Source organism: Larus michahellis, chromosome 5 (assembly GCF_964199755.1).
Source record: "Larus michahellis chromosome 5, bLarMic1.1, whole genome shotgun sequence".
NCBI classification, from domain to species: domain Eukaryota; kingdom Metazoa; phylum Chordata; class Aves; order Charadriiformes; family Laridae; genus Larus; species Larus michahellis.
In genome coordinates, this window is record NC_133900.1 from 44864825 (window position 1) to 44890484 (window position 25660).

The following is a 25660-nucleotide window of genomic DNA, read 5'->3' on the forward strand; positions in this document are numbered from 1 at the left end:
TTCATTTTTAGCCCATTTCCAGTACAGGAAGTTTTTGGATACACTGTCATTTATAATTGGAAAAATTCCATAACTTTTTTGTTAACTGTCTAAATGAGGTAGTAGTCTGCTAGTCCACAATTAACATTAGGAAAGAAAAAATAAAAGAAACTATTAGAAAATGTTTTTCTTCTTTGAACTGAAAGAAGTGAAGCTTACCGTACTGAACCTCTTTCTTGGAATAATTTTTGTGTAAAAGTTATTGGGAGTCTGAAATATTTTTTCTCACTTTTTAATTTGTTTTTATTAGCTATATTGATTTTGTGATAATATGTGGGATTCCACGTAAACGTCCAAAACACAAAAAGCTTTTTTTTTTTTTAATAAAACTGATTTCTATAAAACTTCCCTGAATTGGTTTTGAGACTAAAAAATGAACATAATCAAAAGAAACTCCTAATTAATTAAGTAAACCCACAATGTAATATTGTCCAGGTCTAAAATTATCTAGGTATGTTGGGTAATTACTCGGATTATTTAGATTAGCTATATTGTGAATTTTTAAAAAGGTTAGAATACCATTACAAGTAGAGATAAAATAAAGTGACATCTTTGAAGAATCTGGAAAAAATATGGCTAGATAATTAAATATGCCCAGTATAAATGGGTGGAAATGGTTTAAAAAACATTACTGTGAGACCCAAGCTGAAATATGAACAGTCCAGCCTTCATACAAGTTTTCTGACCTAGGCCCTGGTATAATCAAAGCATATACTATGGCATATCAAAGTAGAATTAACAGATTTCAAACAACCACAGAATATGTCTGTGTCACAGCATTCTGCTGTGACACTGTTTTGTCCTATATTTTCAATTTATCCATTCTTACTGCTCTGCAGGCAGAAACAGAAATTATCTTCCCAAACTCCGCATAAGGATAATGTTTATGCATCCAGAGTTTTTAATTCTGGTCAGTTTAAACAGAAAAGTTAATTGGAAGGGATGACAAAATACTTTCTGGTTTTGCTGGGAATGGGATTTGATCTGAAATGTTACATTAAATACAGGAAAATTCAGGGAAAGAAGGAACGATGTGACATTCATATTGGTGGTGGTATTCAGAGACCCAAAAAGAGCTTGCAAGCGTTGTGTATGGAAAACCAGTATGTTGATTTGTATGAATTAGAGCTATCCTGCATAAAAATGAAAATATTGAGTGTGTAAAATGACTGCATAGACTTTTGAGTGCAAAATTACTGTTCAAGACAGGCCCCTTTTGAAAACTTAGCTTGGTAAATTTACTTATTTTAGATACAAAAGCCATTTATGTTGGAAGCTCTTCTGCAGTTCTTACAGCATTTCTTTGTATAAGGAGCACTGTCTTGTGTCCTTCTAACATATAATGCAAAAAAATTATGGGGTACTTTAAATAGTTTATGATGCAGTTTATTTTTCTGTTTATTTCCAGAAGAGATATGTACCCTTGTAATTGCAGAAACTTTTCCTGAAGATTCAGGACTTTTCACATGCACAGCAACAAATGAACATGGTTCAGTAACAAGCAGCGCGCAACTAACTGTCTGCTCAGGTATGTGATGAAGGGAAAAAGGAATTTTTAATCGTAAATTTTAGATAATTCATTTACCTGTGAAGTTATCAGTCTGCTTCCCTTGCAGAAAAGGGTTGCTGTAAGACAGGGGTCTTGTCAACGTCAGAGCATCCATATATAGCAAACTGCATGTTTTTATTGTTTCATTTCCTAGTTTAATATTTTTATTCATGTAAAATACATTTTTTAACTGTCTGCCACACGCCTTGCAAGTTTTAAAGCATTAGGGTTCTGGGACTAGATGGCAGCAGAGGCAAAATGAAAGCAGATGAAATTATGCTACAGAAGGTTGCATATGCCTTTTGTAAAATAAACTCTGACATGCTATGTTTAGTTTTGTAATATGTTTACATACATATTGTTGTGGAATACACTAACCCAGCTGCCATTGCTAACATGCCATGTGTACATACATCCTTCAGTATTTTTAAATCATTTGTTCTTAAATGATGCCAAGACTCCAGGAAGAGGAAATGCTGTTTCAGCTGTTGTTGTCCCATAGTACTTGCCAGTCTCAGCTAGTGGCTGGATTCCTGGAACAGATTTAGAGGGATCCATAAGGTTCCTTATTGTGCCTTTTGCATGGGGCAAAGTCAGAAAATGAATAGTCAGTCATGTATCTAATTCAGCATGAATTATCAACAGGAGGCCTAGAAAAATATCTGCACAGAACCGAATAGTTCTCACCTTTAACAAACTGAAAGTAAAGCATGTGTGTGCCACGTACTTTTTCTATGACTTGTCGGAGGGAGATTCTTTTTGATTTCTTTTAGCCAACTCAGAAAGCTCCGCTCATGAATCACTGACAAGAGAATCCAACAGTGATGATTTCCATCATTTCCCACCACTTCCTCCAGTTGAAATTAGCTCTCTTGAGTTTCCTCCTAAGAAACATTCAGAGACCCACCAAGCAAACAACAGTGAGTTGAGATCTGGTGTGACAGCCCTTCAACTACAGCTCAATTCTTCTGAGGAAAAAACAAATGGCATCCATCCCATTCATGGAGTAAATGGAATGATTAACAGCAAGCCAAATGGTGATAAATCCATCCCACCTCCAGCTGTCTTGCTTTCACCCGCAAAGGAGCCACCACCTGTGCTTGCCAAACCAAAGCTGTGAGTATTTTTTGTTTGCTTTTTTTTTTTGTCTCCTATAAACTTGGTATTTGTTGAAAGCAAATCTTTGCCTGGAGCAATTTAGTGTTAGACAAATAATGGTCAATGACTGTGCTGTTCCTTGAGTAATCTTCATATTGCTGTGATTTATGTCCCAAAGAAACTGTAGTCTTTCTTGTAGTGCTATATCAAATGGAAGAATACAAAATTCTACAGAAAGGTTTAAGATAAAGTCACAAAAAAGAAATAAGTGGTGGTGGCTGTTGCTCTGCTTTTTGTTCTTATTCACTGTACCTAAATGTCATAGTGGCCTGAGATTCTTGCATGCTATTCCTTTTTCAACACTAGTTAGCTATCTTTATTCTGAATGTTCTTGGTTTTGTGTAGTCAGTGGATATTCATGTGTGTAATGTTTGTATTATTTCTTACATTATGCTTATATATAACATGTAACTCATTGTGCTGTCAGACAGCTTCCAATGGCTCTTTTATAGCTGAAAATCTGAACATTAAAAGCTCAAGGAGAGGAGAGAGAAATAAGTGAAAAAAATTGTAGTAACATTTTTAACCTATATTAGTGATGATACTGCACTTATGCAAGAGTGATCTTATGCTGACTGTTAACTTATGGCTTAACTTTAGCATTGTGCAGACCCCTCTTTTCCCTCTCCCTCAAGACTTTTTGGACCGTGATGAAGGAACTAAAATATTATTTTATTTCATTTGCATCAATAATCAGAAGGGACTATTAATTATAAAAATGTGTTTGAGAAGAAGTATGACATACGGTCTTCAAGCTTAGCAGGGTCATTTGCTTAATTACGTGTTTTCACAGGATAAATTGCAAAATATAGAAATGCTGTTCTTTTAGAAATCATGTACTGAATTTAAACACACAAAAATATGTGCTTGAGGCAGCAAGCCAACAGGGTTCCTTTTCTGCACATACCACTTTTTTCTTTCTGTTACTCATTGTCATTCTAAGCAACCTCTGACAACTGTAGAAGAGAAGGAGGAGTGGAAGAGATAGAAAGAGTGATGAAGAATAGTATATATGGTGGTGATTGTTTGTATGGGAGGGAGGTTGCTGAGGATGGTAATTTGCAGATGATACATGGTGTGGAGTGATCCAGGTGGTCCTGTACCCAGCACATCTGTTGCGAGACCCGTTTGTGAAGAAAGGAGACAGCAGCTCCAGCAGAGCAGTAAAAATCAAATTTCACCCCAGAGCTTTCTTTCCCAGAAGTAAGGTTGTCCTAGATAAAGGAAAGAAGGCTGTGTAATAGACTTCCCATTGTATAATGTTCACTGCTACTTATGCAAATTTATTTTGTTTTTAAACATAGAGTCAACATATAAACAGAGGTGAATATTATATACAACAATGTGAGAAGCATGCTATTACAAGAATCCTTTAGGTTGCTGGTGTCCAGATTGATGACCTTGGAATCCCTAGTGCAATTGCACTTGAGTCCTGTATTTTGCCATTAACAACGCTTGATGTGATCTTGATTGCAGTCAAGATACATGTTTTGCTTGGCCAAAGCCAGTGTAAGTCTATGCTGCTGTCAGAAATGGAAATTTTGCCTTCCCCTCAGCCAAGTATTTTGCTCCCAAGCATAGTGATAACATAAGAAAGGCAAAAGGTGCTACCAGGAGGAGGAAAAGAAATGTCTGGCTGCAGAGACTTGAAATCAGCTTTCAGCATTTGGGAAGCTGCAGTCAAAGCTAACAAGATAATTGCATTAAAATTAGCTGAACAGTAAAGTAGCTATCTCAACCATGAGACTGATCGCTCTTGAAGAGAACTTATCTCTGGAGTTGTATCTGTCCATAGAGTATTATTATTTGATGATAGAAGCAGCATATATTAGCAATGACATAACATCAAACATGTTTATTATAAACTATTTTTTTAAGTAATGTTGGTTGTGTAGAAAGCCTGAAGCTTCAGAATATCATTAGTGAGTTTTATTTTTGATGAAGACTGATTCTGATTTTAAATTTCCTAGTGAACCTTTTTTTTTTGAAGCTTATCTTAACTCATAAATTACTTAACAGGTTTATCTGTGGACTCTCTGAAAATAGTTTATTCGGCCAACACTGAAAGTAACTGCAAAGAGTTTGGGCATGATAGGCTGGGTTTTATTTTTTGTTGTTGTTGGTATTACTATTATTTTAATGAGGAAAGACTGAGTACCTTCTTGAAGTATGAAATACATTTGCACCTTGACAGTGCAGCTGTAACCAACACCTATAAATAATGGTTTACCACAATGCAAGAGCTGGCCTGCTACACAGAATTACTGTAGTTGTTTTCAGGCTTGAAAAGTGATTTTAAAGCCTTACAAAATGCTAATTTTGTTGTTACAGACACTAAAATTAGGTCATCCTTAAGCCATAGTATTAGTCATTGCCTCAGTCTGGTGCTGAGAATATTTAAAACAGAGTTTAATGTGATAATATATAGAAAAATCTTGGGAAAAAATAGAGAGAATTAACTGTGAAAGTAGTCCATATCATATATTTTGCTAACACAGAATTTAGAAGACAATAATGCTAAATATGGTTGAGGCACAATATTGTGTTATACTTTGTTTGCTACATGAGTTTTTGTAGACAAGAGAGGAAGAACTGTTGAACTGAGACTAAAAAAACCCCAGATTTCTGCAATTCTGATATCTGCTGCTGTGACCTATTTGAATAGGTTGAGCTGTTAGTGTGCATTGGACTTTTTCAGGCAATATTGGCATAATGTGCAGATGAGCTTTTACAAGCGTCCCCATAAGTGTCTGGTATCTACATATACTTTGCATCTCTCAAAATCAGGCAAATATTAATATTTATTTCAGTACGTGGTCTGCATATGAAAGTTCCACCTTAAACTTCTTATAATCCTCAGTCTGAATGTCTACAAAACCTTTATAGAACTGTATTTAACATGTCCAAGAAAAACTTCCATTCAAGTGGACTAGTATTAGTATTATTTTTCCATGTGTCTGTTAAAGTAGTAACAGAAAAGAAGATGGCGTTCTTATGGGTACTGGATGTACCTACATTTGTGATGTTAGTTGGCTTTGTAACAAGCCATCAGTTCAGGGTTCAAAGGCTCAATGTGATTACAGTGTGGTGCCAGAATTTCCTGACAGGAGAGCTTCTCTTCAAATGACAATTGCTTTATGTTGTGTTGGGAATGTTTCTCCAGTCTGTCATATACAACGATCAGAAAAACTATTAGCTTAGCAGGAGTCATTCTTTTCCATGCTTCTCCCTTGTAGGTGCAGAGAGCAGCTGTAGGTACTGATAGCCTTCTTTCTACAGTTCATCCATTAACATAAGCTGAAAAGAAGCCAGTCGGAAGTTATATGTTTGACACCTTTAAAATTAGCACAGTCATAACTGCCCCAGTAGAATGATCAGTGGTTTTTTATTGCATTACTGTGAGAAGTAGTATTCTGCATGGGCATGCATCATGCATGCTGTGAAGAAGATGAATGGGCAGAATTCCTGAATTCCATCTCATCCAGTTCTCTTTGACAATGTTTTTTGTAGTGAAAATTAAAAGCAGGTATTAATTTTGTAAAAAGAATACACGTTAAAAGTGAAAAGCAGTGAGAGAGAATTTCTTGCAGATTATGAAGTTGTTGATAATTATTATTTCCTTACTAACAGAAATACTTAATATAAGTATTTCCTTACAGGCATGGCTATCTTGTTTCCTGTTTTTTTCTGAGATCAGGGTTTTTTAAAATGTATTCAAAAGTCTTAGATTTTTAATAATACACAGGAGAAATGAATCCTAAACATAATTAAAAAGATATCAAGCCATTTATATGTAACATCAATAAGGAAAAGCTGAGACTATAATCAAAATTATTTCTTAAAGATAAGGGGTTAATCTGGTTGATACGCATCAAAGTCACTGCTGTATGAGTTGATAGAACTTCCTTAACTAATAACAGTTGTGTTCATACTAGTTGTGAAATTGATGCTATTTCTTGAACTGAATTCTTTGGTACTTCAGACTCCACTCCTCAGCAACTGAGTTTTCTTTCATGGTTTCTTCTGTTTTGTAGTCAATGCCTCAGGAATTTTTGCAAAGATGCTAGTTCAGTCATTTCTAGAATGTCTCTTACGCCCTTTGTTAACATATTTATTTCACTTTTCACTCATCACTGAAATTATTCTTAACTTGATCTTTCTACTAGCTATTTGCCTAATATTGAACTTACTTGTACTTCTAGTCACGTACATGCTATGGTGTTTATAATGCTTGTCCTGCGAGGCATCGAGTTTTAAAGACACTGCAAGAAATCACTACTTCCTTAATAATTGTGTTTGATATATGCAAGTAGTAAGTCACTGTTTAGACTGTATTAGGAAGCATTGGATAGAAAAAGAACATGTGAGAATAGACGACAATCCAATAATTAACGCCTTGGAATATACAAAAATCAGGTATAAGTCCTTAGTCTGCCTGAGAGAGCCCAGGCCGTTGAAGTCCTGAGAACAGGCACTTGTGCTAGGAGCTTTGAAAGCTTCACGCTTGTTCTTATGCGGAAGAACAATATTTTGAAAATGGTGAGAAGATAAGTGAGGTAGGAAAACTGTTTTCCATCCAGTTCTACTAATGACTATATGAATGTGATGTGCTTTAGCAGCCTAAATTAGGAAAGACTGACTACAGAAATGCTCAACCTGAATGTTAAGATTGACTTTTGTAGGTTTTTGTTTGAAGATATTGCATCTTCTGATGAAAACCTGAATAAAAAATGATTCTTTGATAGTTTGAATGACACACAGAGTAGAGTTCTGCTGCCATTATCTGTATGAAACAAAAGGTAACAGAGCCTTTCCCAACTAAGGGCAGGATATTCCCCGCCTCTTATGTGATTCAACAGTGAAGTACGTTCTAGTGGGTTTTCCGTATTTCTCCATAAGTTAAGTTACAAAACAACAGCAGATATTTTTAATTAGAACTGTGAATTAGAAATATGTTCAGCATTTATTCAAGATTTATTTGCTACAGCAAATATGTGGGAAATGAAAGCTTTGTCATTACAGAAATGCAAAAGAAGAACAAAACATGGCTGTTGCAAAAAATTGTGAAGTTATATCAACAATAATTTAAATGAAAAAGCAATAATTTAAAATTCTATGGAGTCTGAAAATTGACATTAAAAATATATACTCTTATTCTCCATAAGGCACTGGTTAGCATCCCCCATAATAATTTCTGATAGGAAAAAGGTGTAAAGTATAATTGAGGTTCCCATGTTCCATAAGGCTGAATGAAACTCAAAGCTGTAAATACTCATAGCAACAAAATGCTCATTGGAAATGAACAAGACAATCTTCATCTGTATAGGAAAAATATGACACTTGTTTTGTGTAGGAGTTAGCAATCACAATAAACATGCAACTCCGCATTCACGAGCAAATGTCCATCCAGGTCCAGTTCTTCAGTTTCATCTGCTGTGCTCTTTCAAGGTTGATAAGGACCTTTGGATCCTTATCTTGCTAATAAAGTCTACCCACAATAAAACTTTAATCTGCATGTATTTTCTACTGTAGTAGAAATAACTAATGCTAACACGGAGGAGCAAAATTTGCTAAAATGCAAAGCAGAATAATTGCACATTAAGTTAATCATTTGATTATAGTGTGTTCTGAGCATTTTCTACATCTGTTTTCGCAATTAATATACGAATGATTCATTTGTAGTGCTTTTGTTTCTATTATTTCATACCGGTATTTTTTTAACAGGATTAAAGATAAACCAAAGAAAACTTTGGTGAAGAATTTCTATTTCATTGGTCACTAATCAACAGGCAGTTGTTATACTAGGACTAGGGTTTATGATTTACAAATAACAAATAATATAAAAAAATAGAAGAGGCTTTATGAGAGAATATACTAAGAAAAAAGCGGTTGTCTCCATTTTCTCAGGCTATTTGCTTACACAAAAGTTGCAAATCCTGAGGAGGAACAAGAAGTATTATGACGCCTCATGGCACACCTGTGGCCTGAATGCAGTAGTTTAGATTAGTTTAAACCAAGGTATTAGTTGACTTCCTTAGTGATATTAGATCACCGTGAAAAACTATGAGACCACTGGGAGAGAGAAGAGGAAATAGGAAGTGTTATGAAATATAGGTTGTAAGTAAGTCGCATTTATTTCTCATGGTCTGTATCTCACTGTTTTGAAGAATGAAGGGAGTGTTGTTTAGTTTTTAACAAAAAGAAAAGATAGATCAGTGGAACAAATTTTCTGAGCGTTTTGTGGTATGTTAGATTGATGTTTTCAGATAGAAGAGATGAAAAATCACAGATGATAGCGTGTTGCAGCTGTAGAACCAGCTACCTGTTAAAAAAGTATGCAAGGAGACCCAGTGAGAGGACTAGAATCAAAACAATCATTCTCTTTTCTTCAAGTTATAATGATGCTAAATTCTAAATCTTCCTACAAATCTTTAAGCTATTCTATCTTTATATCCTTCTGAGTAAAAGAACACTTTTAAAAGCATGACTCCTTCCTAGAAAATTGCAAATAATTTAGGCGCTATTTTTGTTCTGAGAAAGAAGAGTCAGTTTTGCTGAGAAAACTAGATTTTCTATGATTAGGATGTCAAAAAAAGTATAAATATATAATACTTGTGTGAAAATCCTGTAATTGAGTTGTATCAAGTTATATCAGCCCTAATGGAACTGTGTGAACTTGAAGAGACATAAAACTATTCCGGTTCCACCTGAAAATTCTGTAACTACTGATCAGATGGATCTGATGCTGCATATTAATAATATATTCATTCATACTATCCTAAATTCAGTTTTATGAGACAGTTCTAATCCCATTAACTTTCATGATTCCTCATTTGGACGCTTAGTCACATGAAAATGTGTCAATAGTTTCTTTCATATTCCTCAAAATAGTCACAAATAACTTAAATATTGAAATGATGTGCTAGTTAGTCTGCTCTTAAAGGCAGCCTGCTCAGGCAGTAGAATGTCACTTTTTCTTCCAGTTCCTACAGGTGACTTCAATGAAAACCTAAGAGGAGATAGTAACTTGAAGTTGTAAATAAAATTAATATATCAGGGTTTTGCGCTTGTTCTGCTTTCAGTGGCTTTAATTGTCTATTTCAGTCCAAGGAATAGCATGATCCAAAAACAGTGGCAGTTATTGCTGAGAAATTTCCTTTTTACCAGTGCCTTTGTTAACATAGTGTTAAAGGGTACACATAAATGAACTTTAAGCCTTTTAAAATCTGCAGCAATACAAGTCTGAATCTCTTTGTAACAATGGATATCCACAACAAGAAAGGTTAAAGGTAGGTGAGAAATGTATTTTTTAGATTTTTTCTTTCTTCTTTTGACACTAATGTTTTGTGACCTTTGGTAGGTGGAAAGAACTAACTGTACATCCTGCTTACATAAAATCTAATCAGTATTTTAACAGGAAAAGTCAAACGTCCTTGAATCAGTTATAAAATATGTGTAGAGCATACCCTCCCAAAACTACATGACATGACATGCACACAGGACTTCTGTGTTTTTCAGGTGTTTATTTTAACACTGAAAGTAATCCAGGTTATAGGATAAGCAGGGAAATGGAGGAAAATGAACACAGGTTCAGCCACTAGTTTGAGTCTGTGCATATTAAGTTTTCAGTTAAACGCATGCTGTAAGCTTGTGAAAACCTTTAGTGCCTCCGAAAGACTGCTCTTCCTCTCTCTTCTGCCTGGCTGTTGCTTCATAGCTTTGTTGCCTCTCTCACGCCTTTGTTGCCAACTGTTACCCCCACGTTTCTCTCAAGGTAACAAGGGTAGGCTTTTTTCTAAGAAGTAAATATAAACTAGAAACTAAGAAGTAAATATAAACTAGAAGATCAGCCTAAGTGTTAAGAACCTTCTTCATTTTCAGTCGGTACTGGATGTATATGGAATTGTGCAGAAGCACAAATGATTAGACAGTGTTACAGAATAAAGATAGCAAAGGTCAGGGGGGTGTGGGGCAGATCATGCGTTTGGGGTGGCTTGTTTTTTTCTGTAACAAGGCTGAGTAGATCAGTGTGTGAGCAGTTTATGATGCACCTTTGAACCAGAAAATACAGGAGGAAATGTTGTACCATCCATCTGAAAAAACAGCTTATGGTAGTCTTATGATAATCATGAACTAAAAGAATTGAGATGAAACATTTTGACTTTTGAAACATTTCTGTTGGTTTGGTTTTTTTCTTTCCTTCTCGCTGAAATAACTGGATGGATTTAATACTTGGAAATGATCAAGCAAAGCAAATCCAAGTGCTCAGTTCTTCTAATATGCAGCATTGTCTGAGAGGTTCTCAGTGTGGTTTTTGATAGGAAGTTCCTGTAGAAATGTTCAAGGATTCTCTTAGTATCACAGAATAGAGTTCTCAAACAAACTGCTTAAGTGCTTCCCTGCACTCTAATCCTGGCAGACTAACCATCATATGTACTTCATATTTACATGGCTTCAAAAATGGCATGCAACCACATATGCCTTCGTACTGTTTCATCTCTGACCTCATAATTATCCAATCTACACATAATTTTGAAAATGTAAAAATGTCATATTTTTCTGGGTTGAAGGCGAAGGGAGGTGAGAAGGGATACAGGTTTTGTTTTGCACTACCTTTGTTTTGCTCTGCCTCAATGCAGACAAATCCATTTTCCAGGACTGCTCACTTTGGCTGTAGCAGGTAAATGCTGAAGCTTCAAAACTGAGACAGATGGTGTTCATCATTTTGTGTTTGGTTTGCAGGAAAGACGAAAAGAGGAACACTAAATTTTAAAGTACCAATAATATTATGTCTGTCATCTTTGCCTTCTGAGTGACTTCCTAGAGAAAGGTGCCTTCTGGTTCAGGCTAAGAGTTTTTAACTAATAGGACAGAAGTTTGCACTGCCACTTCCTCTAGCACCCAGGTCTGTCAAGAAATGAAAAAAACACTCTGCATACAGCACTTAGTATTCTAATCCAAAATGAGAAACTGGAAATCGTTACTCAACCAAGACATGTCATGGTTGTTGATTAATATTTGAAAATACAATTTGCCTTTTAGAAAATCTGTTTGTACCTTTTGTACAGGTTTTGACAGTACATTTTATCATGTTCTTTGCTGAGTATAAATTGTTCAAAAAATTGAAATGAAAGATCAACCAATATGACTGTGAGAGGTACTGACCAAAGCTAGTTCTGCCAATACTCATTTTGTTTGGAAAATATGTTCAGTAGAGTCAGCGTAGATAAATATACAGGTATAAAGTTCCTTTTGACAATGTGAACTTTGAAGTGTGAACAATGTGAACAATGAACACTACAGTAGTCCGTGATAGGCATAAACATAATTAAGTGAATGGTAGTTGGGGTAAACAGCAGGTATTCTGTTTTAATGGAATTTGGAAGCTACATGAATTTAGCTTGAAATCTGTAACAATATGAGGGCTGATTAGTAATTGCTTTATCATTCTTTCCTTCAAGAAATATAAAACAGAAGGTAATTCGAGGATTCATCTAACAAGGATAATTTCTGAATAGCTGATTTACTGCATAACTTTTTTGTGTAATATATATGCAAAAAGGTAGCCAAACTGATTACAAGTTCAAGTGATGGCTACTCTCAGACTCCCAGTATCTACTGTTAGGGTGTCCTCTTGGTTTAATAAATTTGTTGCTGGAACTTACCTTATCGCAGAAACATCTAACTACCTGCAGTTAGTCCTGCCCATCTATCTGCAGTTGGTCATGCCCATGCTTTAAAAAATGCTCTGCAGAAGTAGTAACTCACACTTGGGTAAGGAGAATTTCTGGACAGGGTGCTACAGCTTATGGAGTTTAATCATGAACTCATATAGTTACAGAGCTACTTGTTTTTATTATTCTTCTGTTCCCTCCTGATATATGCCAGGTTTTTTTATTGAAGTGATATAATTGTCTGATGATTTTCATGCTGCTTCCAACTACGGTCATATTACCAAGCTTTGTATATCATTTCAAGTTTTATTCCTTGTCCTCAGGTTTATCTTCCACTATCTTTTGCATTTATTTACAGTAACTGTGTTTTCATTTTCTGCCCCACATTAAGAAATGTTTTGTGGTGACAAATAAAGGAGATTGGAACTCGGTAGCGTTCATTTCTGTCTGGTTCAGTATGCATGCTGTAAAACTTTGGATAAAGAATTTCCATGTGCTAATTTTTTGTTATATACGGAATCAATAGAGGAGCCAGGATTTAAAGATACTAATATGTCAGTCAATTAAAGCCATATTCCTAGTTTATTTACTCAAGCAAATGCCCAAACTAAATAGATTAGAAAAGACCTAAGAACCAAACAAGTCCTGCAGGTCCTGTTTTGTCAGACTTATTAATGCTATCAAATATTTCTTGCCCTAAGAAGCCTTATTGCTGTCACAGAGACTTTTACGGAGGTAAGAATAGAAAAGGCTCATCCAGTGGAGGGAGCTGTGTTGCTTGGGTAGATGTCTGTCATGGAGACAGCTTGAAACTTTCTAGAATACCGAAAAACGAATATAAGAGCGGGGGGAGGTGGTGGGGCGGGTGAATTTCAGAGACCTTGTTTGTGCCCTATCAGGAATACCAATTGGGAAGCCTGAGTCTAGAATTTGGCTGCAGTGGGAAAGGCAGAAAGGACCCCAATGCTTAGGACAGGATGCTAGCAGTGTTTACACAGAACAGTTTAACGACTAACGTATAAAATGTCTCCGGGGGATGACAAAGGGTTAACCTTTGTGTCAACTAGAACAGTTGTTTACTAGAGATATAATCGCCTTTTTACCTTCTGGTAGACTTGGTAATATATTATATATATATAGTGTATTTGTATAAAAAAAATACTCAGGGAACCTAACATGGTTAAGATCTGTGATGTTGTAAAACTCCTGCCTATTATCTTGTGTAAGGCCTTTAGGTATCCTCGCCAAACGCTGCAGTGTGTTTAGTCAGAAAAATAATTAGCATATATGAAGCTAATGGAATCAAACCCCTAGTAAATGAGCTTGATGTCATCTGCAAATTAAAGTATAATCAAAATAACCTTTGATTCGTTAACTCTTTACTCATCAGTTCTCTGTGGGACTGAGTGTCTGTATTCTTATGTATTTTATAAATTTGATAAATATCAATGCATTATAAGTATGCTGATTTGACATCCAGAGAATGGTGTCAGCCGCTGAAAAATGTATTTAGGAAAATAGGTAGAAAGCCATTAAAATCTGTTTAACATTTTCAGTAACATCTGTCTTCTGCCCATGTTAGAGACTTTTACAAATCAGTTTGCAGAAAATAATTGAAAGATATGACCTATGTTTACAAAACCAGAAATGTTTAAGTCTGAGTAAAGAAGCTTACTCAGTTAAAATTCCTTGGTGAAGTTCACAACAATTTAAATTCTTAGTATTTTTAGTATATTAGTATTGAAAACTTACAAATATTTAGTATTCTCTCTCTGTCATTCATTTCATTAAAGTTAATTCAGTGCAAGGGGTAGTAGTTTACTCAAATCCTGCTGCAGTTGTTGATATACTTCTGCAGTGAAAAATGGAGATGCAGAGATAGTAATAACAATGCAGAGGAAAAAATCTCTTGCTTAGATTATTGCATGAAAAATCTTTGGCTTTAGAATTCAAAAAGTGCAATTAAAGGGAAGAGTTTCTTTACATTTCTTTTTTTAAAATACTTTTATTAAAATAATTGTAATAATAAGAAAAAAGTTAAAGTAACTAGAGCTTGAAGTAGCTTTTCCTTCATTCCCTTTCCCTCACTTGCTGTCACTCGTGCTCTGTCACTCCCACTTGCTCTTGCCTTCTCTCTCTCCCCGCTTCTTTCATTCTGATGGAAAGCCTTCACAATTCCAACAGATGAACCACTGTTAGCATAAGGTTCATCCATTCAGGATAAGGAATATTTTGCATTAATTGTGCTGTCATGTTTTCTTGAGGCCTTAGTAGCTTCTTAGCAGAGTCAGAGGAAAAACTCATAACATATTTTCCATTGGAAATACAATAATGTAAGAGTTCCTTTTCTTCTCTGTGAGTGCTGGTTTATAATATAGCTGTTTCATTCATTTTCCTGCTTGGAGAAATTAAATATTTGGCTGATCTTGACAGATGTATAAAATGCAGATCAAAATACTTAAGTTCTCAGTGGGTGAAACCTTGAAGAGACAGGGCAGAAGCCTGAATTTTTAATTTAAAAATTCTTACTAAAGATTTTTCATTAAAGATACTATGGAAAATGTTTCTAGTGAACTGATAAGTTTTTCCGTGTAATATTAAACGGTTATACTGGTCTGTTTTAATGGTACTGACATTACAAGGCCATGTATTCAGAGTTTTCTAGAAATGATTGTGTGAACAACATACTTAGAGCTTGAATCATTAAGTCACTTTATTGCTGATTTCAGTGGGAATTATGATATGTTTCTCTATTAATCCCACCTATAGTATTCCTCCGTAATCACATTCTGTTTTGTTGTTCTGATGGTCTCTGTTTTTCCAATTGCTTATAATTTCTCTGTATCTTAATATTACATTTTTAATAGATGTCCCTGAAACAGTTAATGTGTTGGCCTTCTAAAAAAAACAACCAAACAAACAAAAAACCCCCCGACCTCTACAGATCTCTCCAGATCTCCCTCTACACAAAAGTATACCAGCAATTCTTACTTCCTTGAATACCAAGCGAGACATTCTCTTGTTGATAAACTAGCTGCTTCACCCAAGGACCTGCCGTGCAAATGGCAAGCTGATGATAATTTGTGAATGTAGCAGATGGGAGTTTAACACGCCAAACCTTGGTTCTAGTTTTCAATATATGTAAATAGAGGTATAAAAATATTAGAAACATATCTGAACCTGCAATAATATTTAAAATTTCTCACTGATTCAGAAGGATACTTTCTCATTATGTAATTTCCTGCTTATTCTGTGTGCTAATGACTGGCCTGGAATCTGGAAGAAAATAGTCTTCTACAATCTTGTATGTGTGCGGTATACTTGCCAAACAGGTAGTGATCTTACAGTAATTTATCTGAGTTTATCTCATGGACTTCCATAAAGTACCTTGGCAGTGAATGCATTGTGCAAGTCCTTTGGTATTTTTTCCCCCTTTCCTATATGTATCTGTTTCCTTTTTATATTTCCACCTGTAGCTGATTTCTTAAGCTAAGGATTTCTTTGGGTTTTATTTGTGTTGGCAACTGCAATCCATGTTATCATTTTTTTTAATTTGGAAGAGAATGAGGGAAGTAAACAAACTTTACTAAGCTTAAAGCTTCTAGAGTCCTAATGAGGACCTACATTCAGATTACTTGAATGCCACCTCTTTCTAGTTCAGCTTCTGCAATACAAATTGGGTAAGCAAATCTTGTATCTCTGCAGAATCTTCTCAGGTATTCAAGAATAGCCAGGGGTAAGCAAGTGGTGATCTGATTGAAAAACTCAACTTTGTGGTTCAGTAGCAGTGTATTTCTCCCTGGTAGATGAATAAATTAGAGCACCAACAGTACAGGCAGTTCCAACAGGCAAAGCAGAATAGCATGGATTGCTGCTGTTGTAGTTTAGGGAAAGTTTAATGAATGTCAGGTAGCACACTTGGAGAAAGTGACCTGCTAATTCAATACTCACAGAAAGAAAGTTCAACCAACTTCAAGTGACAACAGTTTTATTGCAGGAATTTGTTTCTGGTTTTATCTGAAGGATGGAGGCATTTTTATTTTCCACATTTCTGAATTCAGTAGTAACATTTTCTGTTGTGACACTCTTAAGAAAAATGCTTTTATTTTATTATTAAATATTCAAAACCTACAATACTGAAATGGCAAACATTATTGGAAAAGTCTGGCTTTATTTTCTGACAACTGATTGCTCCAAACATGCATATTAATTACATCTTTAAAACTCAGTAAATTTTCATAAGTGCTTACAGGATAAAATTGTCATTGGAGATTCCATGGATGTGAGAAGTCCTCTTAGAGGCTTAATTTTCTCATTGTTTAAAGTTAATTTCTGTGGTATTTTAAATACTTAGGGAAATAGTTGTCATATTAGCTTAGATGTTGTTGGCTTGCTGAAATTGCTCAGAATTTTGAGTTGGATATGCTTCAGCTTTTGTTTACTTTTATAATGCTCACTGGGAATTAAACTCTTCTCCCTAAAGCAATATAGGATAAACAGTGTTTGCTGTCAGAAACAGAAATTCACAACTACCCTTTTGGCCTACTTACTAATCATGTTTACTTAACTCTCAACACAGTCTAAAATTGACTTTAGTGACATTTACAGACTTTGTTATCTGATAAATGCCTGTCTGAGTGAAACTGCCAAGTCAGCCCCTGAGGTCAGAACTGTGTGCCTTCAGCTTCCATTAAAACACATAAACATGGTGCTGGTTATCAGTAAACACCATAGAAATGTGCAGCATGGAAGACTCAGTAAGCATCAACATCCTATCAGTGTCCATAGCCATTGGGATCAAGTAATAAGCCTCATCCTGGCTCTATCAAAGTCACAGAAGATTTTGAGCATGTGCCACAGCAGAGAACTGTATGTTGTGCATCTAAAACACCTGCCCCAAAACAAAACCCCCTTACAAATGTCCAGAATGTCAGATGTCCATCCTGACTGTTGCTGTAGTATAGGTAAATGTATCTTCTCTTTTTAACTAGTGTATGTGTTTGTGTAGATGAGAGACTAAGAATTGCTAACTTAATTAAACATAGCAGAGATGTTTAAGTCACTGAGATAGGACTCTGGAGTTCTGATGCTAATGTGTCTACTTTTTGCTCTGTCCAATTTACTTTTCCTATGTGAATTCTTGTCCCTGGCAGTAGAAAGATAAAAGACGCAGGGGAACTTGACTTTTTCTGTCACTGATTCACAGGATTTCATAATTAACTGCAGTTGTAGTAATGTGCTTTATTAGAGAAAGCTACAGACAAGACTTTTGGAATTTGATATTGTCCAAACATTATTTATAATTTCATTACATCATGAAGTGCTAAATACCATTCTCACAATATTCCCAGGTTGTGGAAATTTGGAGGAAAAACCCTTCTGTTCTTGGTAAGTGTAGAAACAGATAAAACAGCTGATTAGAGATACTGCTGAATTATCACCAGCTAATTAAGGTATTCCCCAGTATTTTAATGGCTAAGGTAAATATTTGAATTCTAATGATTCTGTGTTTCATTAAGGTAAAAACTGTAAAACAATAGATAATCCAGATTTTACTTGCACTTAGAATGTTGCAGGGCTATTTACCACAGCTTTTATAAACAAGCATGTTGCTTGTTCAAGTTTCCATGTTGTTTACTATCACGTACGTTGTAGGCAGTGTCTGGCAGCGGATTCCATTTTTTGTCAGACTCCTCTTACAGTAGGGCTGTTAACACCTCTTTAAAACTCTCTGCTGTAAGCTTTGGAGAGAAGACAGTTGTTAAGATACATAGGACCATTATAGGAGAGTCATGTTTTATCCCTGATACAGTCTCATTTCGAACAAGTTATCAGCGTATAAATGGTTCTATAGCAGAATGATTTAATGAGAAAAACTCAGATGGGAACTTCAGGAAAGCATTTCAGTTTAACCTTAGTCAGGAGTAGAAGTTACCCAACATAGGGTAATATTCTGTGCTGATTGTTAAAGAGGTATTTTAAATATATCTGCCAATTCTCTGTTAGTATTAAAAAGAAGATATGAAGGAGGATCTGAATTGGCTTGTTATGTATTGTTCTACTGACAGAATGAAAAATGAGTTAATCCTAACAAGTTACTGACACAACAATGTGAAAGACAGAATTAAATCATCTTTATTTAGGGTATCTAGCTGCTTTTAATAAATTTGTCAAACTGGAACTCAGAAGGTTTGAAATTTTGCATTTAAGACGTGCTTTTGAAAACAAGCAGGAGAACTTAAAGAAAATGTTGACACATAGGTGTTTTGCTTGGTTACTGCCTGTACAATCTGCAGTGGGGCATAAAGTGTAGTTCATCAAAAACAGCCAAAGGACAAGGTTTTTATAAAAATAAAAAAAAATAGCTAAATATATGAGTGGATAAGCTTCCCGGGCTTTGATGTAGCAGGCTTTTTATATGAGGTTTGTTCTGCCAGTTCTGAGCAGGAGAGAGCATGCATGTCAAATCCTTTTTCAAACAAGCCTCTCTGATTTCTGCCAGAGAACCAGCCTTACTAAAGCAAGGCAAAGTTAACTCTTATTTAAGGAAAAAAACAGCTTTATGTAACTTGAAGCTCACTGAGATGATGCTTCTAACAATAGACATGGATTTAGGCCATTAAATAAGTTATGCCATTGTTTCCAAAACGAGATAAGGCCAATTCAGAACAAACTTTCAAGTCACTAAAACAAATGGTAATTTCCCAAATTATCACTTAACTTTTCTGAAAAAATATTGAAAAAGTTAGTCGCAATTAACGAAATTTTATAGCTGAAAACCCCACAAACTTACTGGTAAAAAGTGAGGTAGATAAATGTGTTTCTTTGTGTTCTTGTACTGCTACCATATAATTAATACTGGTATAAGTAATGGCATAAGCAGTAAAACTTAAAAAATACTTACCTCTTTGTTATAAATAATAGTATGTTATGTCCTTTCTTTGTGGCAAATGAAATTCAGAACAAAAGAACAGCTTTGAAAGATAAAATCTGATCCTCCTAAAAAAGGGAGGCACATACTAAGAACCCCTGCTGAAGCCACATCTAAATCCCAGTTTATACTCAAACAGTGAAAGAGCAAGCTCTGGACTGCCAAGCCTTATCAGGCAATATTTGGAATGAAACGTTTAGATTCAATGCTCTGGATAATGATATTCTGCAAAGCTTATATGGATAGAGGTTAAAATGTAATAACGGATGAGTACTAGTATGATTTTAGTGTCTTGTGAAACCAATGACTGAGGATTTGGACAACATAAACGTAATTTGAAATATTAAGGGTAGGAAATGGCTGTTTGTATGCAACTTGTTGCGTACCACTTGTACATTTAATGTTTACGCACCCATGGAATGTTTCAGAAAAACATTGGGAAACTACATCTACTTTTTGCCAATGGAAAATGCAGTACAGCATTATTTAAGGACAGAATAACATTTTTAGGAGTAGAGATAACAGACAGTAACTTTATCAGCTTTGTACATTGGCTGTTGGTTGTTGACCTTGCTGAAAATATGTAGCAAATGCTTTGAGTTCTCGGTACCCTTTTGCTCTTGCTTGTATGGGAATCTGTAGGCTTTTAAACGTTGTAATTGGTTCTAGTTATTGTTTTTATACCACCTAGTATCCTTCATGAATCAGAATCTATTTTTAGGTATGGTCAAAGGATTTGTCATAAGCTTTCAGAAAGCAGTTGGTTTACAGACCAAGTATTTTATTTCTTTAATTTGTGATTGGAAGGAAGGTTATTTTTCTTTCTCAATACAGGGAGAAACACTTAAACTTCAGAAAAAGTAAATGAGAGAGAAATATTCTCTCTAAAATGAGAAAGAAGTATTATAAACATAAAATGTTGAGTATTCTACCTCTGATATGAATGCAAAAACAATTCTGAGATGACAAAGGTATTTTTGAAAGTTTTCAATGTCAAAATTTACAAATGTCCAAACCGTAAACTTTCAGATCCCTGTTTTCATTTGCAATGACCTGAGTCTGATTTTCTTTGGCTTTACTGGAATATCCACTTAATGCCGTATGTGTATGTAGCTTCTTGGAAACAGATTTTAAAACCCAGTAATATTGTAGCTTATTTTAGCCAGAAATTTAAATGGATTTTGTTCTTGTTTGATACCACTAAATCCTTTTCTTTTTTTGGTTGGAAGGGGGTAGACTCTTCTAAGACCGTTTGAAATGAAGTATATATGTTAACATGAAAGTAAGGAGAAGGGCTTTTTCAAATACTGATCATTTCATCTCTTCTGAATACTTGCACTCCATAGTAATTATCTTCCTGTAAGTTCCCAAAAGATACTTTAGTCTTGTGCCGGTTGGAGTGGAACCCAGCCACATTCCTTACCAGTCCTCAGAGCAATGATATTACACACATCTTCTAGAATGTGGAAATAATAGGGTTATCAGATCCTTTCTTTTATGAACAAAAATTATCTAAAATTTAAGTTGGTTAGGTCTATGGTTATGATAGTGGGTAAGACAGAATGCATATACGTGCATGGATTCCTATGATAATCCTTTCAAAAGATTCCTTCACTTAAAAATATTTTCTAGTACTCTAGAGGAAACTTCAATCTTACCAGTTTAGAAATTATGTATGACAGTCATTGCACTCAGCATGTGATATGCTGAATGTGAGTTCACTTTCAATTCTGTGGTATTTACCTGGAAAAGACTTTTGCTGTCATTTTGGTTAGTTAAGGGTGGGGGTCTTGTTGCTCTTGTTTTTCCCTTATTTGACAGTTGTGCTGAATATACATCCCTGAAGCCGGTTCCAGGTTTATTGATGGATTAGATGTAGCATACTCCTACTTCAAGAGTATTAGGATGTGTGCCTCTAATTCTTCACGGATTCAAAATTATTAACACTTGACCTTTCTCTCTTGACTTTGATTGCCAAGAACTGCGTTTACAACTACCTGCTTAACATCACTGTCCTCCACGAGCAAACCTGAAGAACCCATTGTCTCTCTACTGGGGTAGACAGTGTCAATTTGGCTCTAGTTGATGGATCAGGAGACCTACTAAGCTAAGGCACAGCCAAACTTGTTCCATTAAGCTATCAAAAATAGCTATATTTTCTCTCCTTTTCTCCAGTACAGCAAAACACTGGTTTCAAATTGAGAGACTGTTAGTTGCTAGATTAACTGTATGGGTTAGTTCCATGCTGTACGTAGGAGGAAACTCGAGCATCACTCAGTTGTCTGACACTTTTTTTGACGCTTCATGTGAGGTTTTCACAGCTCACTTCATTTGATCAATTAAGCTTTGTCATCTGTTTATCTTCAGTGTGTCTTGAGTGTGAGTCTCGCTGATGAGGCTGGTTTCACACAGTCATTTAGAGGTCAGTCTTCACACAATCTGTTAAAAGTTAGTTTGTAGTCATCTAATCTAAACTTGCTGAACTGGAGTCAACTTTTTTTTTTTTTAATAAGCATTATTTATGACAAAATAAGGCTGCCAAAGCAGCACAGAAAATGTAAAACTGTGATAGTGCATTTGCCATTTCTGCAGTGAGCCTACATTATGTTGAGTTTTTTGGCGGTGCATAGTTGCAAGGTCACTTTTGTATGAGAATTTTCTTGAACAAAACAACAAACTACATTTGATACACTCTTGTTTTACCAAATTGCCAAAAGATGTTACAGGTAAAGCTGTCCATTTAAAACTGGTTTGTCCAGCTCAGTCAGTCTGAGACAGCCTGCCAAAGCAAGGCAGGTTATTCCAAATCACTGTAAACATGCTCTGGGAAGGAGAAGACAGTAGTTGTTTCTTGACCAATTAATTACACACTTTCAGTTATTATTTTTAGTGGGCGGTTGTTATAACCCAATGACCCACAAACACCCCACGGAAAGCTTAAAAAAAGTGTTCTGTTTCAAGAACGCTTTTACTGTACATTGTATAGCTTTGTTCTTTCATAGAATTTTTAATGCTAAGAATAATTTCAGAGCAAGAGATCCTGATCATAGCAAGTAAAGGAGGTGCTTTAAACTACCTGTAGCAAACCCACTTTTTCTTAGATGGTTGGGAGCCTGAAAGGTTTCCAGCCTTCTGCAGCTTATGTTGCTTTTTTTTTCATAGTCTTTTTATGGATTCTCAGTAGTAGATAATATTAGTGATACACACTCCAGGAGGCCTCTTCTGCTTTGGCCTAGTTTCAACATGCCAGTACTGAAAGATGTGAGAGGATTGGTTTAGGCTGTCGTCTCATGTAAGCACTTTCAAGAAGCATAAGTCACTGCTCTTGTCACCCTGTTCTGGCCTCCCCTTAGCCAGCCTAGCCCCATGGCACTTCTTACCTTAGAAAAGACAAAGAATCAGCCCCGGATGCCATGCCAGGTGAAAAGCAGTAAGTGCATATAAATGCTTGTGCTGGCACTAGGGTGGGGACAGTGAGCAGTAGCTTATTAAGAGCAATAATGCCAACTTAAAACATCTATATGTGAAGCTGTGGCTTCAGAATTCCTGCCATTCCAACGACAGTGACCTTCTGCTCAATAACTCTACTGGGAGAAATGTTTTTGTTGCTTTTGGGTTTTTTTCACGAGAGTGCAGTATAAATGGGTTTTAGTTTAACAGAAAAGACTTTTGGCCCGGGATCTTTATCTATGAGTTCATTTGCTCCTTCTGTTGCTGTTTTTTATTTCTCATCATGGATTTACAGTCCCTTGAGGACTGGTAACTGAAAAGACAAAGCTGCTATAACGAGTATCCTAGAAAATCAGACTCCAGAGAAACACCTGCAATTGATTTATACTCTGTTAGTGAATTTCACCCCATCCTTCAGAGAAATATGAGGGAACGTTCACTCATTTGGAAAGAAGGGGAGTTGGAGAAACTTCCGTAGCGACTGAGCAGTGTAATAGCACTGTTCCTTTCCACTTATTTTTTTGTCCTGTGTTGTTCCCTTTCCTGTCTATCCCCTGTCCTGTCTCCCTCCCCTCAGTTCTTGTCACTTCAAACGGTAGCCTCTCCCCAAATTCTTTCCATTTTTCCACTGTTTCCTCAAAGCCAGACAAACCCCCTAACTATGAAAATTAGGAAATATATGTCTTCTTCAGGATGAGTTTATCTTTCCTTCTGTTGTACAGTGATAGTGCTATTGGGAATCTTTCATTGTGTACTTTTAGTACCAGTTACTTATTTCAAAATTTCTATCATGCAGCTGTGAATTTTGCCTCATGGATAAACTAGTAACTGATTTGGGAGAGAAGAATAAAAAAATACGTTATGTGTCTCTGAGATAACAGAAATAAATAATTATTTAACAGAAATATTATTTCTGTCACCTGAGAGTCTAATCACACAAACAATTGTATTAGCAGAGAGGTGAGAAACCATGGTGCCTAGAGGGATGAAGAAGTGACTGAAAAGGAGGGGAAAAGACAACTTCCAAAAATTACTGATGGAAAATGTTTCTGTTCCACTTCCTTAAAATTTCCATTCTCTGTCCCCAGCTGCATGTTCATCTCCATCAGATTGTGCCAAGACCAATTGTTTCTGTGTGTCTGAGACACAGAAACCTCTTTAAAGTGTAAGGAGAATGTAAACCCACTATCATCTATGAATATAACACATGATAATAATTCATATAGCATTATGATGACTTCAGAGCCATAGAGACATTTCACAAAATTTGTCACTGTTTTCAATTAAGACAAACCAATCTTATACGAGGCATCGGACTGCAAGGCAAAAATAATATCTAACAGTACCAACTGAGGTAAAATAGTTAAAGTAGTCCGAAAATATGGCAAATGTTACTTTCCCCACAAATTGGTAATTTGTATTTTATACACATCATTTATTCCTGGCATTACGTTTCTTTTTCTACAACTTATGCTTGCAGTTGAGTGTTTTTCTCAGAATTAGAAAAAAGTAAACTAGATCAGATAAAATAAGAATAGTCATCCCAGCTCTTGGTCAAAAGCCTGGTGCGTGTGCAAAAATGTTTAGGTTTTTTTGTTTATTAGCTGTCAAAATTCCATCACCAAGGGATTTCTTGGTTCTAATGCTGGACACAAGGATGCAATATCCTGAGCTTTTGAGGCCAATGTTGCAAATGGGTCTGTATCCATTTTTTCTGATCATATCTCTGTTTTTGGAAACAAAGTACCAAATTTTTCAAAATTGTGCATGTAGTGTTTATATAAGCACTTAGTCTAAACATCCATAAAATTGGTTGTAGGGTATCTGTGTTTGGATATTTGTGGGTGGCTGCAATATGCACCCATGTACATTGATATGAACTGTATACTGCAGCTGGTTTTTCTCATTTTAAAGATATGACCCTAAAACTGTTTGTTTACACAAAGCAAAAAAAAATGCTACTCTAGATACGCTTCCACAATGGCTTTCTTTTATGAAGTGGCAATGTAAAAAAGGATTTTCCTGGGCAGATGAAAAACACTGGGTGCTCCAGACAGAACAATCGAGCACTTCAGAATGAATTATGCTAACTTGCTGAACCAGACTCTTCTCCCTGTGGGCATGTATCTGTTTGCATATATTTATCAGTCTGCTTGGAAACAGAATGAGGAACACTCGTGCATTGCCTTTTAGAGAAGAATCTGAATGGACCTTTTTTTTTATTGTATTAGGAAAAAAAGCATCCTAGGGAAGACTGTAGCTACTTACTGTAACCAGAAAGAGGCTTTAAAGGCTCTTCTTCCCACTAATTTTCACACAGTGTGACTTGTTAGTTCATCTTTCCTTTAGATAATTCCAAGCTCCAGTTTAACAGCAAAGCATACTGTAAATGCCCGTTTCCAAATTTAATCTCCCTAAGGGAGGTAATTCAGGAAGCCCATACTTTCTTGTAATTTCTTGATTGTCAGGCTATTTTATTTCTTTATTTTTACTCCTGACCACCCATGAAGAACTTCAAACTTAATCTGATTGCTAGGACTTTAACAACAAGTTCAAATGCTTCCGGAACTAAAACAGTTTTCTCAAAATAATGGGTCAGTCACAACACTGAATATTTTAGTAGCCAAGGTCTCATGAAAAAACTTACTGGTTTGTTAAAGTTATGACCTCGTGGCCTCAAAATCAGGTTAGGTCTGATATTTACAGTGGTACTTCACAGAGTACAGGTCTAGCTAGCAAGCACCACACAGAGCAATTACAGCTATTGACAAACTACTGGAATTCCTTTTCTTTGTGACGAACTCTTTGTCCAGCAAAAACTGTTCCAGCATTTGACATAAAACAAATGCTTATTAGTCC

At 35.7% G+C, this 25660-nt stretch overlaps 1 protein-coding gene across 6 annotated transcripts in view; it reads left to right on the forward strand.

Moving 5' to 3' along the window:
- PALLD (palladin, cytoskeletal associated protein) overlaps nt 1–25660 on the forward strand; it is a 198649-nt gene that overhangs the window by 82734 nt on the left and 90255 nt on the right. For all 6 annotated transcript variants that reach the window (XM_074586951.1, XM_074586946.1, XM_074586952.1 and 3 more), the window contains 2 exons: nt 1448–1567; nt 2362–2704. In XM_074586951.1, the coding sequence (XP_074443052.1) occupies nt 1448–1567; nt 2362–2704 (463 nt within the window). The remainder of the gene's footprint in view (nt 1–1447; nt 1568–2361; nt 2705–25660) is intronic.